The sequence below is a fragment of the Mobula birostris genome, chromosome 30 (genome assembly GCF_030028105.1).
Source record: "Mobula birostris isolate sMobBir1 chromosome 30, sMobBir1.hap1, whole genome shotgun sequence".
Taxonomy (NCBI): domain Eukaryota; kingdom Metazoa; phylum Chordata; class Chondrichthyes; order Myliobatiformes; family Myliobatidae; genus Mobula; species Mobula birostris.
The window spans coordinates 7,741,629-7,767,533 of record NC_092399.1 but is presented as its reverse complement, the minus strand read 5'-3'; the positions used below and the strand labels follow the sequence as shown (position 1 = coordinate 7,767,533).

The 25,905-nt window shown below is 39.1% G+C and overlaps 1 protein-coding gene across 3 annotated transcripts in view; it reads right to left on the bottom strand.

Moving 5' to 3' along the window:
• LOC140190636 (mannosyl-oligosaccharide 1,2-alpha-mannosidase IA-like) overlaps positions 1-25,905 on the bottom strand; it is a 108,544-nt gene that overhangs the window by 16,544 nt on the left and 66,095 nt on the right. For all 3 annotated transcript variants that reach the window (XM_072247381.1, XM_072247382.1, XM_072247383.1), the window contains 2 exons: positions 12,203-12,318; positions 2,413-2,632 (listed from right to left, as the gene is read on the bottom strand). In XM_072247381.1, the coding sequence (XP_072103482.1) occupies positions 2,413-2,632; positions 12,203-12,318 (336 nt within the window). The remainder of the gene's footprint in view (positions 1-2,412; positions 2,633-12,202; positions 12,319-25,905) is intronic.

Below are 25,905 nucleotides of genomic sequence, written 5' to 3'. Positions count from 1 at the left end.
TACTATGCAAAAATCTATCCAACCTTGTCTTAAATATATTTACTGAGGTAGCCTCCACTGCTTTATTGGGCAGAGAATTCTACAGATTCAGCATCCTCAGGGAAACGCCTCCTCATCTCCGTCCTAAATCTACTCCCCAAATCTTAAGGCTATGTCTCCTAGTTGTAGTCTCACCTACCAGTGGAAACAACTTTCCTGCCTCTATCTTATCTATCTCCTTAATAATTTTATATGGTTCTACATGAACTGCTCTCATTCTTCTGAATTCCAGCGAGTACAGTCCCAGGTGACTTAATCTCTCCTCATAGTCTAACCTCCTCATCTCTGGAATCAACCTGGTGAACCTCCTCTGCACCACCTCCAAAACTGAGATCAGAACTGCATGCAGTACTCCAGGTGTGCCTCACCAGTATCCTGTACAGTTGCAGCATAACTTCCCCACTCTTAAATTCAATCCCTCTAGCAATGAAGGCCAACATCCCATTAGCCTTCTTGATAGCCTGCTATACCTGCAAACCAACCTTTAGTAATTCATGCACAAGCACTCCCAATTCTCTCTGCACAGCAGTATGCTGCAATTTTTTACCATTTAAATAATGATCTACTCTTCCATTTTTCCTTCCAAAATGGATGATCTTGCATTTACCAACATTGTATTCCATCTGCCAGATCCTTGCCCACTCACTTAACTTATCTATATTTCTCTGCAGACTCTCTGTATCTTCAGCACAATTTGCTTTTCTGCTCAATTTAGTATCATCAGCAAACTTAGATACACTACACTCAGCCCCCTCTTCCAGATCTTTAACTGATCCACTATAATTATTTAGGAAGTCTGCCATTTCTCCACTTCCCATTATTTTATTCAGATACTGCATGGTAACAAGCACTTCTGGTCCAACGAGTTTGCGCTGCCCAATTAACACCTACATGACTAATTAATCTACTGACTTTGGAATGCGGGAGGAAACTGAGTACCTGAAGAAAACCCACCGTGTCATAGGAAGAATGTAGAAAATTCTTACAAAAAGCAGTGGAATTGAATTCTGGTCATTGGTGCTGTAAAAGTGTTACGCTGATTGCTGTGCTACCATGCAACCCAGTCTTATCCTTTAAGAATCAAGCATTATTTCAGGTATTCTCTTCTTGGCAATGTATACCTCATCTTAAAATCTGAAACCATCATTAATGTTTAATCTGTTTGTCCAGTTCAGTTTTGCCAGCTCTATCCTCATACCATTATTATTTGTCTTTATTTAAATTTTAAAGGCTAGATTCAGACTCAGGCTTGAAATTCTATCATGTTCTGATCTTCTTTTCTTAAAGGATCCTTTATTATGATATCATTAATTATCCACTCTCATTAAACAATACATAATCTAACTAGCCCACTACTTGCTTGGTTCCTGAACCCACTATTCTAAGAAAACATATGAAAAAACATCTCAAATGCTCTATGAACTCATCCCCAACGTTCCCTTTGCCAATTTGGTTTTTCCATTCTACCTAATGATTAAAATCATCCATAAACATTTCAGTAAAAACACTGCTTCCCAGTCAATATTTTGCCACTGTGTTATCAGTGTTAGTAGCCGGCAGGCCTCACACCCCAGTGAGACTGGGACACGCCTGTCCTAGCATGTAAAGTCAGCTCCAGTGGACTGGGTGGATAAGATCTACAGTGAGATCCAATAACTAGGAAGGTGGTTCTGCAATGGTCCGTGGAGAGGAAAGAGCAGGACAAGGTACAGCAGACATCATAGTCATTCACTGCAACCAAGCATGACTCTAGTTTGTTACATTTGTTCGTACCACTGGACCCGGACTTCTGAGGTCGAGAGAGTGGAACTACCCCAGTGCATTGGCTTTCCCTCTTTAAAAACTCTCCCCACAGGTCTCCTGTCATCATCAGATCAATGGACAACCACTACTAATCACTGTTAGTGGCTCAATGTATTACTCCTACCAGTGATTTCTACCTTTCATTTAAAAAAAAATCTACACCCAAATCTATTCGACACCTTGAGCTTAAGCCAGTATCATTCCTCACCATTTACAGTTATCTCATCCTTTATTAACAAATTAACCCCATCTCTTTTTGCTTTTCGCTTCCCTTTCCAAAGTGCCAAATATCCCTCTATATTCAGTTCCTAGCCTTGATCATTTTGCAATCATAGATTACAGGTCAGATTACAGTTATTAGGTTGTATGACACAAAATGATCCACTACTGCATTATATTGGCTATGTGTTATATAATGAATGTAATCATGACAAGCACACAGGTATTTTCTATAACATAAAGACTGATTTACAAGGTTGATTCACTATCTGACTGGCATTATATGTTGTTAAATATTAATATCTTTGCAATCGCATTCAGTGGTATGATTTTGAAGAATAAATATCTCACCTGATCGTTTATACGATTCATGGCAGGTGAAGGTGATTTCTGCTGCCAATTCCATGTAGTGCTTAGACTTATCTGCTGGTGCATCATCTGCTCCCATGGCTAGCATCCCTCCTGAGAAACATGCCAAATGCCCCATTTTATGATCCAGTATTCCACCTCTCCACTCTGCAATATAAGTCAAACCACTGGCAGATCTCCTCACTAGATTTGTCTCTATAGCCTGCAGAAGCACAAAGAGAACAGCCAATAGTTATTGCAGAACAATATAATGTTTAAATTAAGAAATCTGGCATTAAATCAGGAGTTCACAACCTGGGGTTCATGGACCCCTCAGTTAATGGTAGGGGTCCATGGTACAAAAAAGGTTGGGAGCCCCTGTATTAAATAATTGCAATCATCCTCAGTTAAGCTTTTGAGTTTAAATTATAAATGTTATGCAGTGGCTACTGTTTGGAGCAAATGAAAGTTGCAGCATAAAGTAACGTAACATTCAATATCATTGTTAGAAGGAAAGAACTATAATACCAAACAATAACATTTACAGTAAATTCTCAAAGTACTTGAAATTGTACTTCTCACAAATATTTGAAAAGCTACTTGGTAAAAACTTGTATTAGTGTCATAAAATGCACAGAAAACAGGACTTTAATTTCACTAGGTATGCAATAACTATCAAAACCAATTCGCACTAATCCCTTTTTGTTCTTCTTACATTGTCATTTATCAATCACCTACAGACCAGGACAATTTACAGTGGCCCAGCAACCTGCAAACCTGCAAGTCTTTAGCACGTGGGAGAAAACTGGGGCATCTGGAGGAAACCATGGAGTCAAGGGAAGAATGGTAAAGCTCATGCAGGCAAAACCAGGATCAAGCCTGGCCTGTTGGAACTATGAGGGAGCAGTTCTATTATCTGTGCTACAATCCATCCACAAGTAAATTTTAAAAATCACTAACTATGTTACAATTGCAAATGCATCTTGGTACAAAGCACTGTAGAAGACTATCCAAAGGCCAAGTAAAAAGGCCAAACAAAAGAAATAGTAAGCTCCATAGCCTTTCAAGCTTGTTCAATCATTGAATCATATCTGAAAATGCTGGAAGTATTTAGGAGGAGAAGCAGCATTACGGAGAGAGAAAAATAATTAATATTTCAGATTGATGATAGTTTAAGTTGGTAAATAAACATTTTAAATGTTTTTTAAATATTTCTGTTGTTTTTTTTAAATAAAGAGAGCATAGTATAAAGGAGATTTATGCAGTGCAAACCTTTTAAATGTTAAACAAACAGCAGGATGGATATCTAAGATAGGATGGATACTAAGGGAGAATGAATGTCACACAAGAGGCTCAGAAACGGTGACGAGGCATATTACTTACAGGCAATCTGTACAGAGAAAATATAAATAGGAAGAGATGACTGAGGGACACAGAGGGTGGACACACAATGTTGGAAATGCAGGATACAAAAAAAAAAACCAAAGTAATAGACTCAGAAAAGTACAGCACAGAAGCAAGCCCCTTAGCCTATCTAGTCCATACCAAACCATTTAAACCGCCTACTCCCATTGACCTGTACCAGGACCAAAGCCCTCCATATGCCTACCATCCATGTACCTATCCAAACTTCTCTTAAACTTAGCCATCGAGCTCACATACATCACTTGCACTGGCAGCTTGATCCACACTCTCATGACCCTCTGAGTGAAGATCTCCCTCATGTTCCCCCTTAAACCTTTCACTCCTAACCCATGACCGAGTTGTAGTCTCATCCAACCTCAGTGGAAAAAGCCTGCTTGCATTTACCCTATCTATACCCCTCGACTTTGAATTTCTCTATCAAATTTCCCCTCAATCCTCCAGGTTCCAAGAAATAAAGTTCTTACCTATTCATTCTTTCCTTACAACTCTGGTTCCTCAGTCCCAGCAACATCCTTGTAAATTGCTTTTGCAATCTTTCAACCTTACTTAGATCTTTTCTGTAGGTAGGTGGGTGACCAAAACTGCACACAATACTCCAAATTCCGCCTCACCAACATCTTATACAATTTCAAACATAACGTCCATGTCCTGTACTCAATACTTTGACTTATGAAGGCCAATGTGCCAAATGTTTTCTTCACAACCCTGTCTACCTGTGATGCCATTTTCAATGAATTATGGACCAGTATTCCCAGACCCCTTTGTTCTAGAGCACTCCTTAGTGCTCTGCTATTCACTCTGTACGACCTACCTTGGTTGGTCCCATCGAGGTGCAACCCTTCACACTTGTCTGCATTCACTTCCATCTGCCATTTTGCCCCCGACTGGTCCAAACCCCACTGCATGCACTGATCGTCTTCCTCATTGTCTGCTACACCCACCACTTGGTGTCATCTGCAAGTTTGCTCATCCAGTTAACCACATCATCATCCAGATCATTGATATAGATGACAAACAACAGACCCAGCACCAATTCCTGCTGAGTCAATCATCTACTACCATCTACTGCCACACTCTGGCTTCTCCCACAAAATCAATGTCTAATCCAATTACTACCTCTTCGTGAATGCCGAGCGACTGAACCTTCTTGACCAACCTCCCATGCGGGACCTTCTCAAATGCCTTGCTAAAGTCCATGTAGACAACATCCACTGCCTTGCCTTCATCAGCTTTCTTGGAAACTTCTGAAATCAGAAATAAAAGTAAATGCTGGAAATAGCCAGCAGGACAGCAGCACCTGCTGTGTGAAAAAAAACTTATGTTACACGTTGATGACCTTTCATCACAACTGACTAGTTTTCATTTGAATGGACAGATTCACTGTCTGAAATTGCTGAATTCAAATTTTAGTTGTGAGGCTGTAATATATCCAAATGAAAGACAAAATGCTGTTCCTTAAGCTTACATTAGACTTCACCAGAACAATTCAAGAGGCTAGAGAGAGAAATGTCAGAGTGAAAGTGGGATGGAGTATTATTAAGATATGGGAGCTCAGGATCAACCCTGCAAGTTTAATTTAAGTGCTCTGCCTAACGTTCCCCTCTAATTAATTACCATCACTTTGTCACTCTTCTAATCAGTAGCCTAGCTCTTTCTTCGTCACCATTAATAATAATTTAACTATCATTTATTAACATTTAGCATAAAAAGCAAAAGACTGGTACTAAGACTTATACCCACCGCACCCAGCCTTCAAGTCAATAAAGCTCTGGTTGATAATTAACCTTTGCTGTCTCTCACAATTTTTAATTGTTATTTTCACTTGAATTCCATAGGCTTTTACTTAGCCAAAAAAATTTTATTTTACCAATCAACCTGTCTAATACCTTGCTAAAATTCATGCAGACTGCATCATGACTTCACTGACTCTCCTTGAGAATTGATTAAAAATTGAATCAACTAAAGCTTTGGTTAACAAATCCACACTGACCATCCTTGATTAACCCATGTCTCAGTTAATTCTAATTTACTCTTTCTCAAGAGTTTGTCTTTCATCAACATTGGGTCTGCAACTATACAAAATGTTCTTTTCAGCTTTTTAAAAACATTCCACACCAGCCTCCTTCCAATTCTCCAGCAACACAAATGTAACCAAGCAGAACTTGAAAATGAGATGGCTTATGTTATTTCCAAACTTTTTTTTAAAAAAAGAGCTCAAGATACAATTTTATCATAGATATTGTTAAAGATGCATAACACGCACTTTTACTCACTTTCTCCCCCACCCCCACAGTATGGCATAATTTTTATGTATAATTTATGTTCTGTTGTCTGTACCTACATACCTGTAATGCTACTGTAAACACATTTTTATTGCATAACTTGGATGTAAATGTAAGAGGAAAATTTTTGATAGCACAAAAGTTAGTAGTGTTGTGGATAGCAAAGGAAGATATCTAGGATTGCAACAGAATATAGTTCAAGCTCAATTTCATTGTCCATTCATCCTTATACATGTAAACAACCAAATTAAACAACATTCCTCTAGACCGAGATGCGTAACACGGTACACATAACTGACACACAACACAAAGTAATTTTGAATTAACAAATAATGAACAATATTCCAGAAGACTGACATTTAGCATAAGATGCATTTACAACACAAGTTAAAAAGTACACAGTACAACGATACTGGCATTTCATACATGATGAGACCTCGATGGTGGCAGGGAGTTCACAGTAGTCTTACATCCTGGGGGAAGAAGCTGTTTCCCATCCAAATATTCCTTGTCCTAATGCTATGGGTACCTCCTGTCTGACACTTGGGGGTCAAAGACATTGTGGGATGGATGGGAGGGATCCTTTACAACGTTCCTGATAAAATTCTCAGTCAGGTGGAAGGGAGATCCTGGTGATTCTCTTGACAGTCCTCCCAGCATCAATGAAAATGAACAAACAGTTAACGTCTCAGGTTGAGACCCTTCTTTAGGACTCCTTTTGCAATCCTTAGTGGGGTCTTGCAGTCAGATACCTTGCAATTCCTGTATCCAGAGTGATGCAGTTGGTCAGGACACTCTCAATGGTGCCCCTTTAAAAAATTGTTTTGAATGAGAGATTTGGGGTGGGGGGGGGGGTGTAGAAGCTTTGCTCACCTCAATCTCCTCAGGAAATTAAAAAGCTGCTGTGCTTTCTTGTCTAAAGAGGTGGCGTTGATGGACCAGGTAAGATTATCCATTATGTACACTCCCAGAAATTTGATGCTCCTAATTCTCTCCACAGAGGAGGTATTTGTGTGCAATGAATAGTAGTCAGCCTGCACCTTCTTAAAGTCCACAGTCATCTCTTTTTTCTAGTCTACACTGAGACTCTGGTTGTTGTGCTCGCACCATTCTACCTCCTCTCTACACCATCTGATGAGGTTATCAAATTCTGTTATCAAATTCACTGATGACTCGGTTTGAGCTGGGTTTAGCAGTAGTCATGCATCAATAACATGAACAGTAATGGACTGAACACACTGCCCTGGAGGACTTCTGTGCTCAGCACAATGGAGCCAGAGATGTTGCTACCAACACAGACTGGCTGTGGCCTCTGCCAAGAAGTCCAAGACCCAGTTACAGAAAGAGGTGTTGTGACCCAACAAGGTCAGTTTACCCACCAGCTTCTGAAGGATTGCTGTGTTACACACTGATAAATAGCATCCAGGCAAACGAGGTACCATTTTTCAGGTGGGACTGGACAAAATGGAAGGCAGAGGCCATGGCATCATCAGTGGACCGATTTGAGTGATAAGTAAATTGTAGCAGGAAGATGGGATTTAATGCAGTCCTAACCAGCTGCTCAAAGCATTTCATTACTGTTGAGGTCAGTACCCTGGAAAGGAGCCATTAGAGCCATTAAGGCAGGTTACTGTGATCCTCCTGTGCACTGTGATGATGGTGGCTGCCTTGATGTCTGCAGGGACAATGAACTTTCCAGAGATATGTTGAAGATGTCTGTTAGAACCTCTGTTAACTGGTCTGCAGAATCTCTCAGCACCCAACCGGGTATGTTATCAAACCTGCAGCTTTACATGGGTTGACCCTGGTTAGGGTCCTACTTGCATCAGCTGTGGCCAGACTGCTTGCTCTTTGGGGGAGGGGGATGAGGAGAGGGACCTTCCTCATTGCCACATCATTCCATTCACAAAAATCATTCAGCCCATCAGGAAGAAATGTGCAGGGTGGACATTATGGTCTAAATGTCCTGCCACATGCACCTCATGTCTCTGGTGTCACTGTAAAGTCCAATAATTCCATTTTGCCTTCCTAATGATGCAGGAAAGTGCTGCTCTTGTGGACCCAAGAACCACCCTGTTCCCCAAACTGAAGGCAGCATCCCGATTTCTCAGAGGTGCGCAGACCTCAACTGTCAACCATGGCTTCTGATTTGCCCTCACAGAGATGTGTTTAATAATGGTGACATCCTCAATGTACTTCCCCATATAGCTACAGAGTGTCCCACATATTCATCGATATTAATGTCATGGTCATAGGTAGTCACCTCCCTGAACACGTTCCAGTCGAGTTTTCAAAACTGTCCTGTTGAGGTTGCAACAATTAGTGTAATAAGTGGTCAGAGTATCCAAGGTGAGGTTGGGGGAAGCAGCCTTGTAAACATGGATGTTGGTATAAATGAGGTGTAATGTGTTTTCTCCACTGATCGTAAAATCAACATGCTAATAGAATTTAGACAGGACTGTTTTAAAGCCGGCAGGGTTAAAGTCTCTAGCAACAGTAGAGGCAACGTAGAGCTTCCCCAATATTGGCACAGTGGGGGGGGGGGGGGGGCGGGTTGGATGTAAACAGCCACAATCACAATGGCAGTGAACTCCCTTGGTAAATATACATATCAGATAGAAAAATGGCAGGTGGAATTTAATCCTAACAAGTGTGAAGTGAAGTCAAATGAGGGCAAGACATGGTAATGTTCAGAAATAGAGAGACCTAGGGAAACAAGCCCACAGTTCCCTGAAAATAGCAATGCAGGCAGAGTGTTGAAGGTGGTATGTGGCATGCTTACTGTCATAGGTTGGAGCACAGAAATAAGTGTGATGTTATAGAACAGTACAGTACAATATGGGCCCTTTGGCCCATGGTGTCACCAGACACTTACCACTCCGTATAAACAAAAACCTACTTCCGACATCTCCACTCATCTTAAAAGGATATCCTCTGGTATTACCCATTGCCATCCTGGGAAAAAATTGCTGGTGTCTACTCTATTTATGGCTCTTATAATCTTACACACCTGTATCTAGTCACCACTCATCCTCATTCACTCCAAAAAGAAAAATAATGTGGTAACTTTACAAACACTGGTTGGGATGCAGTTTGGGAGAAGGGAACAGATCTTTCACCAGGATGTTGTCTAGATAAGAGAACTTCAGCTGTAAAGAGAGAGTAAATAGGCTGGGCTTGTTTTCAGGCTTGTTTCTCCTGAAGTGAAGGAGGCAAAGGAGTTACTTGATACTGTATAGCTGTATAAAATTACAGAAAGCAATTGTAAGGAAGGTAATCAGATATTCCCACCAACACCGCCCCCCGCCCCGCAACCGACCACACAGATGGCAGAAACAGTCACTACGTTTAAAAGGCATTTAGAAAAGCACATGGATAGAAGTATATGGTCTAAATTAGGGAAATGGGATGATATAGATGGACAAAAAGTGGATGGAGGAGACACACTGGATCACTGGACCCATTTCTGTGTTGCATATCATTATCACTTGCCAAGTATGGAATAAAGTTGAAGAATTTTGCACTTCTTGTAACATTTATTCTGGTACTATCCATGTTATGTCAAGTTACAAGATCTTTTATCGTTACTTATTTTGTTCAGCCAGATTGTGGTGCCTAGAATGATAGTGTGGTCTGTGTAGACCTGCACCTGGGCTTGATGCACTCAGTCTTTTTCATTGCCCTCTGTGAAACAGACTGCACGACATGATCAGAATGGTAGCTGGGACTTGAGCAGTGTAGTGAACAGATACTATACTTGATACCTCTGAAAGTAGATAAAGCTTTGCTGACTACAAATATTTGTTAAAAGACTTCTGCATTCAATAGCTTTAATAAACTGAAAAAACTATTAAAATTTAATAAGTTGTACACTTAAAAGACAAAAATATTAAAAATCCATTCACCAATTTTAAACAATGACAGGGTTAATAATAACTAGATTATTTCAAAGTTCAAAGTAAATTTATTATCAAAGTACATATATGTCACCATGAGATTCTTTTTCTTGTGGGCATTCACAGTAGATACAAAGAAATTCAACAGAATCAATAAAAAAAACTACAAAGATAGACAAACAACCAATGTGCAAAGACGACAAATTGTGCAAATACAAAATGAGAAAGAAAACTAATAAATACATTTGAGAACCTGAATTGTACAGTCCTCAAAAGTGAGTCCATAGTTTGTGGATACAGTAGAGTGTTAGGGTGAGTGACGTTATCCCCTCTGGTTCAGGAGCCTGATGGTTGAAGAGTTATAACTGTTCCTGAACCTAGTGGTGTGGGACCCAAGGCTCCTGTACCTCCTTCCTGATGGCAGCAGTGAGAAGAGAACATGGTCTGGATGGTGGGGGTCCTTGATAGATGCTGCTTTCCTGTGACAACACTCCATGTAAATGTGCTCAACGGTGGGGAGGACATTACTTATTATGGAGTAGGCAGTATCCACTACTATTTTGTAGGCTTTCCGTTCAAGGGCATTGGTGTTTCCATACCATACAAGGAACTTAACGTTTCAGCACATAGCAGTGTAAAAGCACAAGAGTACACAAGCAATTGGAGGCAGAGTAAGGAGAAGTAAAATAAATTAAATACAAAAAATCCCAAAAGAAACAGAAGGGAGTCAGTGAAAATGAAAATAAAATAACAACTAATTTTTTAAAGTTTAAAGTAAATTTATTATCAATGTCACTATATATTACCCTGAGCATTTTCTTGTTGGCATTCACGGTAGAACAAAGAAGTACATTGTATCAGAGAAAAACTACAAACAGAGACTGAGAAACTACCAATTCACAATGCATGTATGTGAGTGCATAGAGTATGGCAAATAAGGTCAGTGAACTTCAGGCAGAGATAGCTGCTGAGAATATGATGTGACAGTGATAACAATAAGGGGCAGGACAGAGGCATTAAGTATTTTTGAATACAAGGTGCTTAGGAAATATAGGGAAGAAAAGTAAGGAGGAAGGGAAGCTGTATTGAGCAAGGAACTATTATAGGCTGGGCAAAAAGGTTGTCAAAAAGGTATCAAATGCAGAATCTGTTCAATTAGACTCAAGAAGAAGTAGGGAGAACATTACACTCTGGGCATATTCCACAGGTAATTAATTGCAAGACTGATATATAGAAGCAAATTTTCATGGAAATTACAGAAAAGAGTTAAATCTACCAGATAATTATAATGGTGGACTTTAATTATCGCAATGTAAACTGCAATTGTAATAATGTTAAGGGTAAAGAGAGTGAAGATTTGCTGGAATATGTTGAGGATAATTTTCTAGAGTAGTTTTTCTAGTCAAATGTGGGCCTGTTTTTGAAAAACGAGTTGAGTCAAATGCACAAAATTTTAGTGGGAGACATTTAGGAGATGGTCATTATAATAAGATTTAGGTCAGTTATAGAAAAGAAAGGAGGAGCAATCCAAAGTAAAAGTTATTAACTGGAGGAATACCAATTTTGGTTGAATAATAATAGATTATTTATATCTCCAAGAGGAATCAGAGACTTCTCAATATTCAAGGGTGAATGCCTAATAAAGAGTGTGAAGTGCTTATAGGACTCCTACATAGTCAACCATTCTCCATGGTGTTCCTTTCCTATCAACACACCATTTTGCAATATAGTGACTACTTCACTCACATTGCAATTAGCCTCTTTAACATAAATAGTGGCATCAGCTGCTGTTTACGGTTTAAACGCAGTATTCTGAATTCTTTCATTTGATGACACTATCTGAATGTGTGGTTGTCCAGGATCTGAGGAGCCTGTCAACAGATGTGCATTCAGTGCAACTATGAAGCCATTCCATGTACTCTATTTCATATAATAAAAGTCTAATGCACTTTCTCAGCTCCACAATTATTTAGTTACCAATTAGTAATGTAATTATTTTTTTTCATTTAATCCTACCTACATTCATGTTTGATATTGTGAAACATCTCTGCAAGGGGAATATCCATGATGGAACAAACATATTGGCTTCTCAAGAACAAAGCAGCCTAATGATGCTTCAAGCTTCTTGAATTTAAAACAAAATTTGCAAAGTTCCATAGAGATAGTTTAAGGATTCAAGAAATTCTGTACCTGTAATGCCTCATAATACATTGCTTTTGCTTCTTCGTCAGTTTTGTCAGACATAAGCCAGGCTTTGATCAAATATTCATAGAAACTGTCCCCGAGCCCCCCAATGGAGACATGATCTAGAAAACAAAAAGTAAAAGTCATAGTTAGTTATCAGGTGTTGGATTTTACCTTATTCTTTAATAAGCACTAATGAAAAAAAACTGACTATGCAAGGATTTATTTAATTAGTTCTTGATATCCCAACTATAGTACCAAAGCAAGAATAAAACAGTAAATACTGAGAAGCAAATCATGCTGTAACATCTTCTCTTACAAACTGCTCGAAGAATGGTCTGTCATTTCCTTTTACCACAAAATATACCTCAACATAAACCAAAAGCACTTAATTCCATGTTTCATTTTTGACAAATAATTAGAAATAAGTACGTCCTGGAAACAGTTCTAAAGGAATATTTTCCTGATGGTTCAAGCCTCTCAATAACTTACAGTTTGAACCCTCCATCCAGCCTCCACACCTCCTAGAGCACCAAAATAACCCTATAAGTGACACACTCTGTGTCTGTCATCCATAATCATTCACCATCATTACTATTCTGTCATTGACAAAGGGAACATCTTATTCCCCTAAAGGCTCACCTCCATTATCCAGCTCATGGTGTTCCACCCTTCCCTATCCAAATATAGCCTGAGTGTTTCCAGCAATGTTTTCCCACCCATCCATGCATTGTGGTGACCCAAAGGATCAATCCTTGATTCCCTCCTTTGCACATCAACAAAATACCCCTTGCTAATTTCATCTGCAGGTGTAGGATCAACTTCTACATCTTCACAGTGGATGAAAATTCATCTGATAAACAAAATCTTAATACCATCACCAGCTCTGGCATATTTGGCCACTGTGTAAAACCCACACAGCTTAGGATATTTGACCCCAATACAAGCATTCTGATTCTAGGTCACTAGGGAGACTTTTAAGAAAAAAAATTATGTTGCAGATACCATGAGAAAGCTAGTTAACAATAAGGGGTTTTTATTTTTTGAGAAATTATTGTTGACAGAAACTTAACTCCGATGTGATGCATAACTAAGAACATTTTTTAAACTAAGCAGAGTTTAGAATGAAATCGATACATTGCAACTGGTCCAATCTTATCCTTCACCTTATGACGAAACTCACCTGCATCTCCCTGACTGCTTGTTACTCCAAAGTTTCAAATGATGCAGCATTACAGAGCCCCTGAGACCTGCTACAAGTGAAAGCCAAGCTACATTACAATGGTATCCATCAAAATACTTGGATTTGAGCCAACCTTGAGTATATAATTTTCACTATGAGGTTCCTCTAAAAGAAAGACTTACATTTATACACTTCTTTTCAGAACCTCAGTAAATCTGAAAGCAACTCAGAGCAAATGTCCTACGAAAAGTAATGCATGGATATCTGTGTATTATGATTTTTTAAAAATTATGTTGATTGAAGACAAATATTGGCCAAGACATCAGACAGAATTTTCCTGCATTTTTTAAAAAATAGAATCCAAGGATTGTATTTTAAATTCACTTTTACAGGCTGATGGGTGGCGTGTGGCCAAGTGGCTAGGGCGTTGGACTATTGATCTGAAGGTTGTGGGTTCGAGACTCGGCTGAGGCAGCGTGTGTGTCCTTGAGCAAGGCACTTAACCACACAATGCTCCAGTCTACCAAGCTGAGAATGGGTACGGCAAAAATGCTGGGGGTTAACCTCGTGATAGACTAGCGTCCTATCCGGGGGGGGGAAGAGTCTCGTACTCTCAGTGGCTTCACACCACAGAAACCGGCATAAGCACCAGCCTGATGGGCCACAAGGCTCGTGACAGACTTTAATTACAGGCTGATGGAGGCAGAATTTCCTAAAAGTTGCACATTTGGCAAGTTAGAAGAGGTTGCTGTATTTCTGATCAAGCATTTCTAAACTCTGCATAAATTCATAAATTCTAATATCAACTTTCTAGTATATTAATATTTTCTTCACTGTTTATTGAAACAAAGTTAACTAGTAACCTTACATTAAATATCCATTGTGGAAGATGATCTTCAATGATAAGACTTCATACTAAGTTTAAGACAAATGCTGCTTTTCAAATCTTGTTTCTTACATTTAAACAAAACCAATAACGTGGGCATGAGGGAAGTAGACCAAGGCATCTGAGAATTAGATTAATAAAGACAATGGCATATTTAGAATGAAAATATTTAAACTGAAACAATTTTCAATAGAATTAAAGAACACTGTCTTCTGGAAAAAGTTATCCTATGATAGCAAAGATAGCATTAAGTGAAAGCTACTTCAAATGGTGCTAAAACCTGGAGCTAAGGGGAAGATTTTTAAATAACAAATTTTGATAAGCTTTTGTAAAAGAGGAACAGAAAACTGAAAATAATTCTTTTTAATGGTAAGATATATTTCCTTGGGTAAGGAGATCAAACTGAACTCAGTACCTTCAGATGCAGTTTCATCATTGCCTGTTGTAAATCAGTCACTGTACAATAACAGGTGAAGTAACTTTTGATTTTCAAATGTTTGGATGAACACAAGGACATCAAGACCCTTTGAATAGTTCTCTTACATTTTAAAATGCATTTTGTTTTCCTCAGAAATAACTTTTACTTCTCCAAATTATCTTATCCATGATATTGCTCCATTACTTAACCTACATTTGCATCTACGAGGGTTTGCATTCCTAAAAAAATGGACATCATAATTTTCTGTATTACATCGCCACATCATCTACACACACAACAAGAAATGAAAGTTGGAAAAAATTATTTTATTCCCTTTTCCATAATTTTATTCCATGTCCCAGATTTTTTGGTAGCAACTTGGGAATTTCATAATCAAATCAATAATTTAGCTGAGGAAACTAAACATCCTATTTTCAAATTTCTCAATGATACAAAACAAGTTCAGATTATGAGTCAGTAGGAAAATTTAAAGAGGATGCAGAGGGTATGGAAAGAGAAGGGGGTGGTGGTGGGAAAGAACATGCCACATGCAATGTCATGTGGAAAAAAAGTGAAATTATTGACTTGGTGTACAAAACAGAAATACAGAGTTTTTTTTAAATGAGAGATTTTCCATGGGACCCAACAGTTCATATGCACGGCATTGAAAACCGATATACAAATGTAGTATGGAATTAGGAGGCAAATAGAACATCTGGCAGGCAAGTGTCATCCATTCTATCTGCTGATGGAGCTCTCTGCTGTCACCTTGGTTGCAGCATATATTCTGGCTCTGGCAAGTATCAAGCTGGTACTGGACGAGCTGATCAATAGTCACAAGATAGTGCACACCGATTCCTTCCCGATCATTGCGGAGGACTTCCAGGCCAGCTTGAAGGAGTATCTGATAAACTACCATCAACAGGTCACTTGTAGTCTAGTGTAGTTTTTGTGTTGTTTTACGTAGTCTAGTGTAGCCTGGTGTTGTCTCACTTAGTCTAGTGTAGTTTTGTGTTGTTTCATGTAGCACCATGGCCCTGGAGGAATGTTGTTTCGTTTTTACTGTGTACTGTACCCGCAGTGTATGGTCGAAATGACAATAAAAAGCGACTTGACTTGAGAAGCCAAAACACTTGATCACTGCTACACCACCATCAAGGACTCTTACCACACCATCCCATGCCTGCACCTCCATAAGTCCGATCATTCTGACTGTACTTCTACTCCTAGCCCAAAAGGCAGAAACTGAGGATCATGATGATATGGTCAAGGGAGTTGGAGAAGCGCTTACAAGACTGCTTCAAATTGGTGGACTGAAGCATATTCAGGGATTCATCTTCAGATATGAATGAATACACCACCGTCATCACCTACTTCATCAAGACCAATGTGGATAAGTGAGTGCCTTCGAGAACATACCGAGCATACTCAAATCAAAAGCCCTGAATGAACCAAGAGATTAGCATTCTGCTGAGGGCTAGATTTGTGGTGTTCAAAAACAGCAGTACTAGAAGTCCAGGTATGACCTACACAATGTCATTGTGAGAGTGAAAAGGTAATTCTGTGTGAAGTTAGAGAGACGATCAGATGTACAACAAATGTGGTAAGATTTGCATGCCATTACTTCCTAGAAGGCAAAACCTAATAGCGCAAGTGGCAGCCATACTTCACTCTCCAATGAGCACTCATAAGATGCTAAGCCCCATGATGTACCTTGAAGTGTACTGAACACCTGTGCCGACCAATTGGCTGGTGTGTTCAAGGGCCTCTTCAAATCTCACTGCTGCAGTGATAGTTCCCACCTGCTTCAAAAGAACAATCAAACCAGTGCCCAAGAAGATCAGGTGAGCTGCCTTAAAAACTATCACACAGTATCGCTCGCTTCTATTGTGACAAAGTGTTTTGAGAGGCTGGTCATGGCTGGAATTAACTCCTGGCTAACAGGGTTTGGGCCCACCACAATTTGCCTTTCACCACAACAGATCTATAGCAGATACAATCTCACTGGCTTGCCACTCTGCTTTGGAGCACTGAAACAACAGGTCACTGTTCATCGATTACAGCTGTGTTCAACACCATCATCCCTCAATTATTAATCAACAAGCTTCAAAACATGGGCCACTGTATCTCTACAACTGGGTCCTCTGCTTCCTCATTGGGAAATCACTTTGTGCAGTTTGGAAATAACATCTCAACACTGACAAACAGGGGCACACCTCAAGGATGCATGCTTATGTCATTGCTCTACTCTCTTTACACTCATGGCTGTGTTGCTAGACACAACTCAAACGTCATCTGTAAATTTACCAATAAAACCACTGTTGTTGGAAGAATTTCAGATGGCAACAAGGGGAGTACAGGAACAAGACAGATTGGCTAGTTGAGCAGTACTGCAACAAGGAGCTTTCATTCAACGTCAGCAAGACCAAGGAATTAGTCATGGATGTCAGTAAGGGGCAATCAGGAGATTACGCACCAGTCCTCATTGAGGGAACAGTGGTGGAAAGAATGAAGAGCTTCAAGTTCCTGAGCATCAATATCCCAGAGGATCTATTCTGGGGCCAAAACACTGATGCAATTGCAGAGGGCATACCAGCAGCAATGCTTCATTAGGAATTTAAGATCTGTTATGTCACCAACTATGGTAGGAAGCATTCTGACTGATTTGATCACAGCCTTGAATGTACGGGATGAAAGAGGCTGCAGAAACTCATGCAGCTCTATCACTGGAAAAACCCTTACCCATTTCTCATTACTACCATCATGGAGGAGGTACAAGAGCCTGAATACTCATACACAATGCCTTGTTCTCCTCCACCCTCAGGTTTCTGATCAATTCATGAACCCTACTCTGGTATTCTTCTTTTGCATGATTTACTTATTGAAACTTAAATTTATTTTGTAGGCTTTGCACTATACTGCTCACACACTAAAAATAAACACATTTCACAACAGGTCAGTGGTAATAAACCTGATTCTTATTCTGTTGGCCTTTATCATGAGACAATACAACTACAGGAGTAAATATGCCTTATTCTTAGTAATAATAAATTGTTCTATGTTCTGTTCTATATTCAATCCTAGGCATTGTGCAGTTTTCATTTCTTATTGCAAAAAGACATGATAGAGGAGAGCGTATTAGACTAGTTCCAGAGTTGGGGGTAGGTTTGAGGCACGAAAAGACAGTTTGAAACTTACAAAATACTTGAAGTGCTTGAACAGAATGGTCTAGTAGAAGAGTCTATAACCAAGAGTCATTGATTTGGTAGGGTTCATACAAATGAGATAAGGAAAAGTTTCTTTAAGCAGGGTTTTATTAATTCATGGAATTCTATACCGTGCCATACTTGGAAGACTGTCACTGAAACAGGCCAAATGATTCAATTCTTATCCAATTTCTTAAGTTCTTTGAAAAATTTCAATTTCCATTATTCTCCCTCATCTATCCTGATAATTACAAACTCAAAAAATCTGAGCAGATTTGTTAATACATTTTTTATCTTATATAGCTGACTACTATTTTAGGTGATTTTGATTTGATCAACTAATGAGTTAGAGTGTCACAGAATGGCAAACTTAGAAGCAGTAGGTAAAAAATCATGGCTGTTGACGCAAAGTGCATCTAAGCCTGCAATTCCAGTTCTGGTTCATTAATGTAGAGGAAGCTTAACCCAGGCTTGCATGCCATTCTGCTGCTGGATACAAATACAGAACAGAGAGGATCTTACAGTAGTATGGCCATTGTATCTACTTAAAGCAGGGGTTCCCAACCTGAGGTCCATAGTCCCCTCAGTTAATGGTAGGGGTCCATAGCATTAAAAATAAAGGTTGAGAACCCCTGATCTAAGGGCACAGTAATATGTGCATAACTATTTTCCATAAAAGAAATATACAAAAGGCAAGTTCAATTAAGTTGTATTTTGATTTTTTTTCAGGACTGATTCCAGCCGTTGAACTTGTTTTATTCTGGTTGTATTTCAGTTATTCCCAATAATAAATTAATGAGAAATTTTGTTTGCCTTGCAACATTGTGAGAAATGGGTTATTTTAGCTTGAAGAGGTGCTGCAATCTATCCGTAACGACACACGGGGGCATGGTCCCGCTAAGCCTTCAGGAACAGGGTCTTTTCCTTTCGGGAGTTCCTTGGTACATTGCTGGGAACATGTTCCCCCAGAGACCCCAAGCTGTTCCCCCGCTGGGCCTCCACTAAGTTTCCCGACACCTCTCTGATCAGCCGAACAACTGAGGGAGGGGCTGATCCCCTTAAATGATCCCCCTGGCACTGCAAGCAATTTAGCTGCCCTCCTAGCCAGAGAAGATACACTGAAAGCTTTTCCCCAATCTCTTAACACAGGTATGGAAAGCCCCCCAGGTGCTGCATTTTACTTCCAGTCGAACCAAATGCATTTTCCTCTGCTTTCAGATAATTGGTAGCTGTCACTACAGGGTAATTGAACCTGACAGTTCTGACGATGTCAACAGTCCGCCTATCCAAACTTCCAACCAATCCCTGTCACTCTCCCTCAGCCGAGCACTGCCACTCATCTAACAGCGAGGTACGCTCTGCCCACGCCTCCACCCCTTTAGGGGTGGACATTATTCCAAAGACTGGGCGGAGCCTGCCACAGCTGGAACATTCCAACCACTCTTTCCCCTCACTCCTGACAGTATGGACAGCCCCTGGCCCTGCATCCCCCGGGGCACCAACAGACACTGGTAATCCACCCTCCATGACGTCAACGCTAGCCCGTGCTGAAGCAAAGTCTGAGCCCATCATTTTATCAAACTTTTGCGCTACGGTTTCAACTTCACTATCAGCTTTAACCATACTCAAAATTCGAATTAACATTTCATCCAAGGTACGAATATCCACTCAATCCGTTGCTAACCGCAATCCCACAGAAGTACACATTACTAACAGCAATCCCACAGAGACACAGCAGCACTGATTTAAACAGGGCAATCACACAGCACCCACATCCCAGATGAGCCCCCACAAAGTAGCTCCCTGGTAAGCCTCAGGCTCGCTCAACTCGCTTTTGTTTAGGGGAAGCAGCCTTCAGCCCCGCCAAACTGGGTAATCAAGTTTGTGTGGATGCTGTGTGATGTACCCCACCCCGCCAAATAACAGACAATACACCATATGCGATTAAATGATTACACTTTATAGATATTACTGGAACTATGTAATTAATAGAGATAAAATAGAAAAGGAAAGTAAAAGGTGCCAAACTTAAAGTTCCACCACTTCGTGCACAACAATTGGAGCTCAAGTAATGGGGTCCTCTTGCCACCATTCAATCTCCTCCGACCCCCTCGACCCGCTGCCTGGGACCAACCACGGTGGTCGACCAGACGCTCCACACGAGTCTGTCTTCGACTCCTCTCCTCGCCAAAGACCCTGGGCCTCAGATTCCCACTCGGGGTCCATCCCGTCGACCAGCTTACAGCATCGCGTCCACCCTCTCTGTCCTCATCACGCCTTCTGCCCCAAAACCCGCACAACACAATAGCCTACAGACACACAAGAAAGAGTAACATCTATCCCAATTAGTTAGCAAATGAATACAATTCTCTTTATAACCCAAACAAGCTGCTAGAGAGAGAACTTTCTCAGCAGTTAACAAAGAAACCATTTTGATTAGCCTACGCAGTAACATAAAAGAAGAAACCCCTAAACCACGATCTGAAAAATATGGCCTGTGCTGCATGATGTAATAAATCACAGGAAAATTACATTAAAATATGGTTGGAATGTCAAAAAACATTCAATAAAATCCAAAGGAAAAAGTGTACACCTTTGATGGCATTGGAGATAGTGTCAGAAGTAACAAGCAGATGGTAAAAGAAAAAGAAAGAAGGGAAAGAATCAAAAAATAACCGTTTTATAAACATATAAATTTTTGAAGGTTAAATAGGAAAAAGATTGGATGTACTGAGAACCCACATGAAATGTTGATGTATATACAAGGTTACTGCTAAATGAGAACTTACTGTCTGGCCTCATAAAGAAAGCAGCTAACATTGATATAATAAAGGGAAACAAAAGCTTATCAATAGAATTATAGGAGAGCAAAGATATATACAAGAGATTAATATAACACAAAATAATCACATGAAACATTGTGTGCTTATAATTCTATGATGAATAGTAGTTTCTTATTTTGAACTAATTTAAAATCCAACTCTTATCCATAACTCCTTATTTTTTCCTGGTAATCACCCAGGCAGATTCATTCTGGGGCATCACTTCCTTCTTAAATATAAATAGCCGCATGGCAGCATTTAAAATAAGGACTTCTTCCAAGTGTCTTAGCCAAAACCCACAAACTCTTAAACCATTTAGGCATACTGTTTTGAGAACATTCTGTGCATGAATTAAAAGCTGTATTTCCTATACAGCAATTGAAACCATATTCCAGAAATACGATCTGTAAATTTCATTACGACATCTTGAGATTTTGAAAAAAATTGAATAAGGCAAGTCCTTTCTCTTTAATGCTATTTCACAATGTTAGTTACTGTACTACCACATAAAATTCTATGTGATTGGTCAAGCATGATTGCCTCTTTTGAAATCCAAGTTGCAACACTTCCAAATATTCTACGTGCATAATATTAGTATCCTAAAATTTCAGCGAGATCCCGCACCCCACCCCCCATCCTTCGGAATTCTGTTGTACAGGCACCCAGAGATATTAAAAGTTGTTCACCAGATTAAACCATTCATTCCTGGGATCATTCTTGTAGTGCACTCTTAGTTATCTTTAGGGCCATCACACCCTTCCTTAGATATGGGACCCAAAACTGCTTAAAATATTCCAAATACATTCTGACCAGCACCTTATAAAATCTTAGCAGTACTGTATATGCTTGCTTTTATGTTTGAGTTCTTGTAAAGTGAATGCTAACATTGCATTTGTTTTTTTTTTTTGCTACTGACTCAACCTTCAAGCTAAACCTTAAACAAATCCTGAACTCTGACTCCTAAGCCCCATTGAAGTTCTAATTTCAGAATTCTCTTCCCATTTAGGAAATAATTAATATCTACACTTCCTACTGTGTTTCAACTGCCACTTCTTTGTCCACTTTCCTAACCTGTCCAAGTCCTCTTGTCTCCATAACACTCCAGCTTTCCATCTATCTTAGTAATATCTGCAAACTTGGCTACAATGCCATCAGTTCCTTCATCCAAATCATTAATGTATAAAGTGAAAAGATGCTGTCCCAATATCAGCCCATGTTAACTCCACAAGTCACTAGCAGCCATTTTGAAAAGAACCTTTTAATCATCAATCTCTGACCTCTGCCAGTCAACTAATCTATCATGTTAGTACCTTGTCTCTAGCACCATGCAACAATTAAGAACACTGGGCAAAGTCACAGCTCTGAGTACTGTACTAATGGTAAATCTTAAATACAAACTAGCAGCACGCTGATAATGGAAAATAAAGTTGTATCGCATTACTATATTTTTAATTACTATTGGAAATCTGAACAAATCTTAGAAGTTTATTTATCTTATTGTTGCAAAGAATTATGGAATAGTATAGTACAGGAGGCCATTTAGTCCATTTATTCTGGTCTGATCAGTTAGCTATTTGTCCCTTTTATTTCTGCAGCTTTTTTCTCCCACAAATATTTATACAACTCCCCTTTGAAGACTACCATCAGATCCATCTCTGAATCTGGGCCCTTTTTCTACTAACCTTAGCCATACAAAATAAATAGCTTAAAAATAAAAAGACTGCAGGTGTTGGATATCTGAAATTAGAGAGAGAAGCTGAATGTAAATTGGATTACTACACCCTTCCTGCCCCCACCTTTACTGTTACTGAAAATGAATTTGTTTTCTTGCTTTCCCAGTTCAGATAAAGAGAGTTGGATCTGAAATGTTAACTCTGATCCTGCCTAACTTGCTAAGTCAGTTGTTATTACAGGAAAAAGTTTATTTTATCAACTCCATTGAGCTCTTCCATTTTAAAGAAAATTATCAAATCTCTTTTTACCTTCCTCTCCTCAGGATCATGATTTCAATTTCATTGGTCATCTCTCATCTCTGGAACTATTCAAAAACAGGATCTTGTTGTACTCACATTCTTCCTTCCATGAGATTGGCAAAAGCATTGCTACAGGCTTAGCAACATTTTCTGGCTTTTATATTCTACATGTCCATTTATAAAGCACAATATTCAATATGCTTTATTAACTCCAATGTTGATCTTTGATAACCTTCAGAGATTTGCACACACATTATCAAGTCATTTTCTTCTTGCTCTTTATTGAGTTAGTGGTGAAGAGGAGGTCATTAAACAAACTGTTAATCCATTATGTACAATCAGGCACATCCCCTTCATGACCTACTGAATAAGCCACAAAGCACCCTTTCTAACAGGCTCATTCAGCTCCGCTGTCACAAGGATCACTACAGAAAATCTTTCTGACTAAATGCAATAAACATACAACAATTCATTTCTGTGCAACAGAATACACATCATAGTACAATAACCTCTGTTTTATTATTTCGTAATTATTGGACTGCACATTGATAAATTGTATGTTACTATTTGCACTTTATTATTAGTAATATTATTATATTTATTATTATTACTAAGTGTGTTTTTAAAATGTTGCTGCTGTAATGAAGTAATTTCCCACTCAGGATCAATACTTATTATTATTATTATGATCTGATCTAGCTTGTATTTTCTTTTCATACTGAGTTGCCTTGCTTTGCTTAGTCAAAAGGTGCATCGCTTTACATTTTTCTACTTTTCAGCTTTATTTTTCATTCTTCTAGCTTATCTACATCCTCGAGACATATTCCTTTTTACTCAGTATTGATCTTACAATTGCGAAGGTCAAAATCATGTTTATACCAAAAATAGTGTAGAATTCTTTCCAGTTAATAACTTGTATACAAGAATAATTTCCAATAGAAATTAAACAGGCTCTTTAAATACAAGGTCTTTAATTATACAACTGCCTTTAATTAGATCCAACCTGCATATTTACTTTTCTAATTATTCCTCAGCAAGCTACTGGACTCAACATCAGCAAGAACCCCACTAAAAGTCTAAGTATTCAAATTAAATTTATTGTCAAAGTACAGTACATATACTGTATGTCACCATATACAACAGAATCAATGAAGGCTGCACCCAACAGAACAGACAATAACCAATATACAAAAAACCCAAACTGTGCAAATACAAAAAGAAACAATAAATAAACGATAACTATCGAGAACACAAAATGATGAGGTTATCTACTCTGGTTCAAAAGCCTGATGATTGAATGGTAATAGCTGCTCCTGAACTTGATGGTGCAGGTCCTGAGGCTCCTGTACCTGTTTCCTGATAGCAGTTGGGAGAAGAGCGCATGGTCTGGGTGGTGGGGGTCCCTGATGATGAATAATGCTTTCCTGCAACAGCACTCCGTGTAGATGTGCTCAATGGTGGAAAGGACTTTACCTGTGATGGACCAGGCTGTATCCTTTTTGCAGGATTTTACAATCAAGAGTATTAGTGTTTCCATACCAGGCTGTAACACAACCAATCAATAAACTCTCCAACACACATCTATAAAACTTTGTCAAAGTTTTAGACAACATGCCAAATATTCGCACACTTCTAAGAAAGTAGAGGTGTTGCTGTGCTTTCTTCATAATGGCATTTATGTGCTGGACCCAGGACAGATCCTCTGAAATGATAACACCAAGGAATTTAAAGTTGCTGACCCTCCTGTACCAATGAGGACTGGTTCATGGACCTCCAGTATCCTCCTCCTGAAGTCAATAATCATCTCTTTGGTATTGCTGACATTGAGTGAAAGGTTGTTGTTGTGGTGCCATCAGCCATATTTTCAGTCTCCCTAAGTATTAGGCAAATAGATACTCAACCTTGATATTTAACTTAAAATCCATTGGTTTAATATCTCCAGTTCTTTCATGCTAGCTAAATGAAACCAGTTTCATTTTGAAACTTTCACTTCACTTTCAAACCAATTAGGATTTTCAGAAGTTTTGATAAAGTCCCACAAGGGAGGAGTCTGAACAAAGTTAGACCATCGGGACTTGGGGGAATATAGTCATATGGACTGAGTTGCTTATCAAAAAGAAAATAAAAGAAAATGTATAAATGGATACTACTCCAGTGGGCAAGTTGTAGCTAATGAGATATCACAAAGATCATTGTTATTTGCAATCTATATTAACAATCTATGGGACTAAATGAAATATATTCACAAAATCTATTGGGAAATGTGAATAGCAATGAGGGTACAAAGAAGTTTTAAGTGTGTAGGCAAGTTGATTGAATTTGTAATAACAAAGCAGATGGAAACCAATGCTAAAATCCACTTGGCTGTTAGTATATTTTAAAATGATGTAGGATCGAAAAGTATTCTTATATACAAGTTATTAAAAGCCTATTAGGCAGATGCAGCAGCCAGTCACTATATAAAATGATGTCGTATCTGTTAAATAGGGGCCGTGGACAATTTCTGATTTGATGGTGATTGACGTGAAAGCACAGAGGAACATCTGGAGAAATTTCTGAAACGCCCATCTGCTGCTGTCGTTACTGTGTGGTTGGGAATCTTTTGGAGGGTAGGCCTCAAAATCCCCGGCCTTGCCTGCTTTTGGCGACCGAGAAAGAGGTCGAATCACTCGGACAGAGATGGTGCTCAGTACTCGCTGTCGGACAGCTGATCAGAGCTCGAGGTTTTCGGATGACTCGGAGTCAGATTGTGGTTGGCATGGCAGGGAGAGTTTTTCTTCCCTCTCCTGTCTGCGTGAGATGTGGGACATTTGAGAAACTTTGAACTTCACTGTGCTCACGGACTTCTTCATCAAGTTATGGTATTGTTACACTGTTGTAACTATATGTATAATTATGTGGTTTTGTCAGTTTTTTCAGTCTTGGTTTGTCCTGTGTTTTTGTGATATCACACTGGAGGAAATAATGTATCATTTCTTAATGCATGCATTACTAAATGACAATAAAAGGGGACTACGTGTCTTCATAATCTAAAATAATAACTACTTTACTGGAGGATGCAAGTACATGTCTTTCTACAATTATATATGGACACTGGTAAGACCACATCCTGATCATTATCTACTTGGTCTCTGCCTAAAGAAAGATACACATACTAAACAAAATAAAACGCAGCAAAAATTTCTTGATTGAAGATAAGTCACACAAGAGATTAAAGAGAC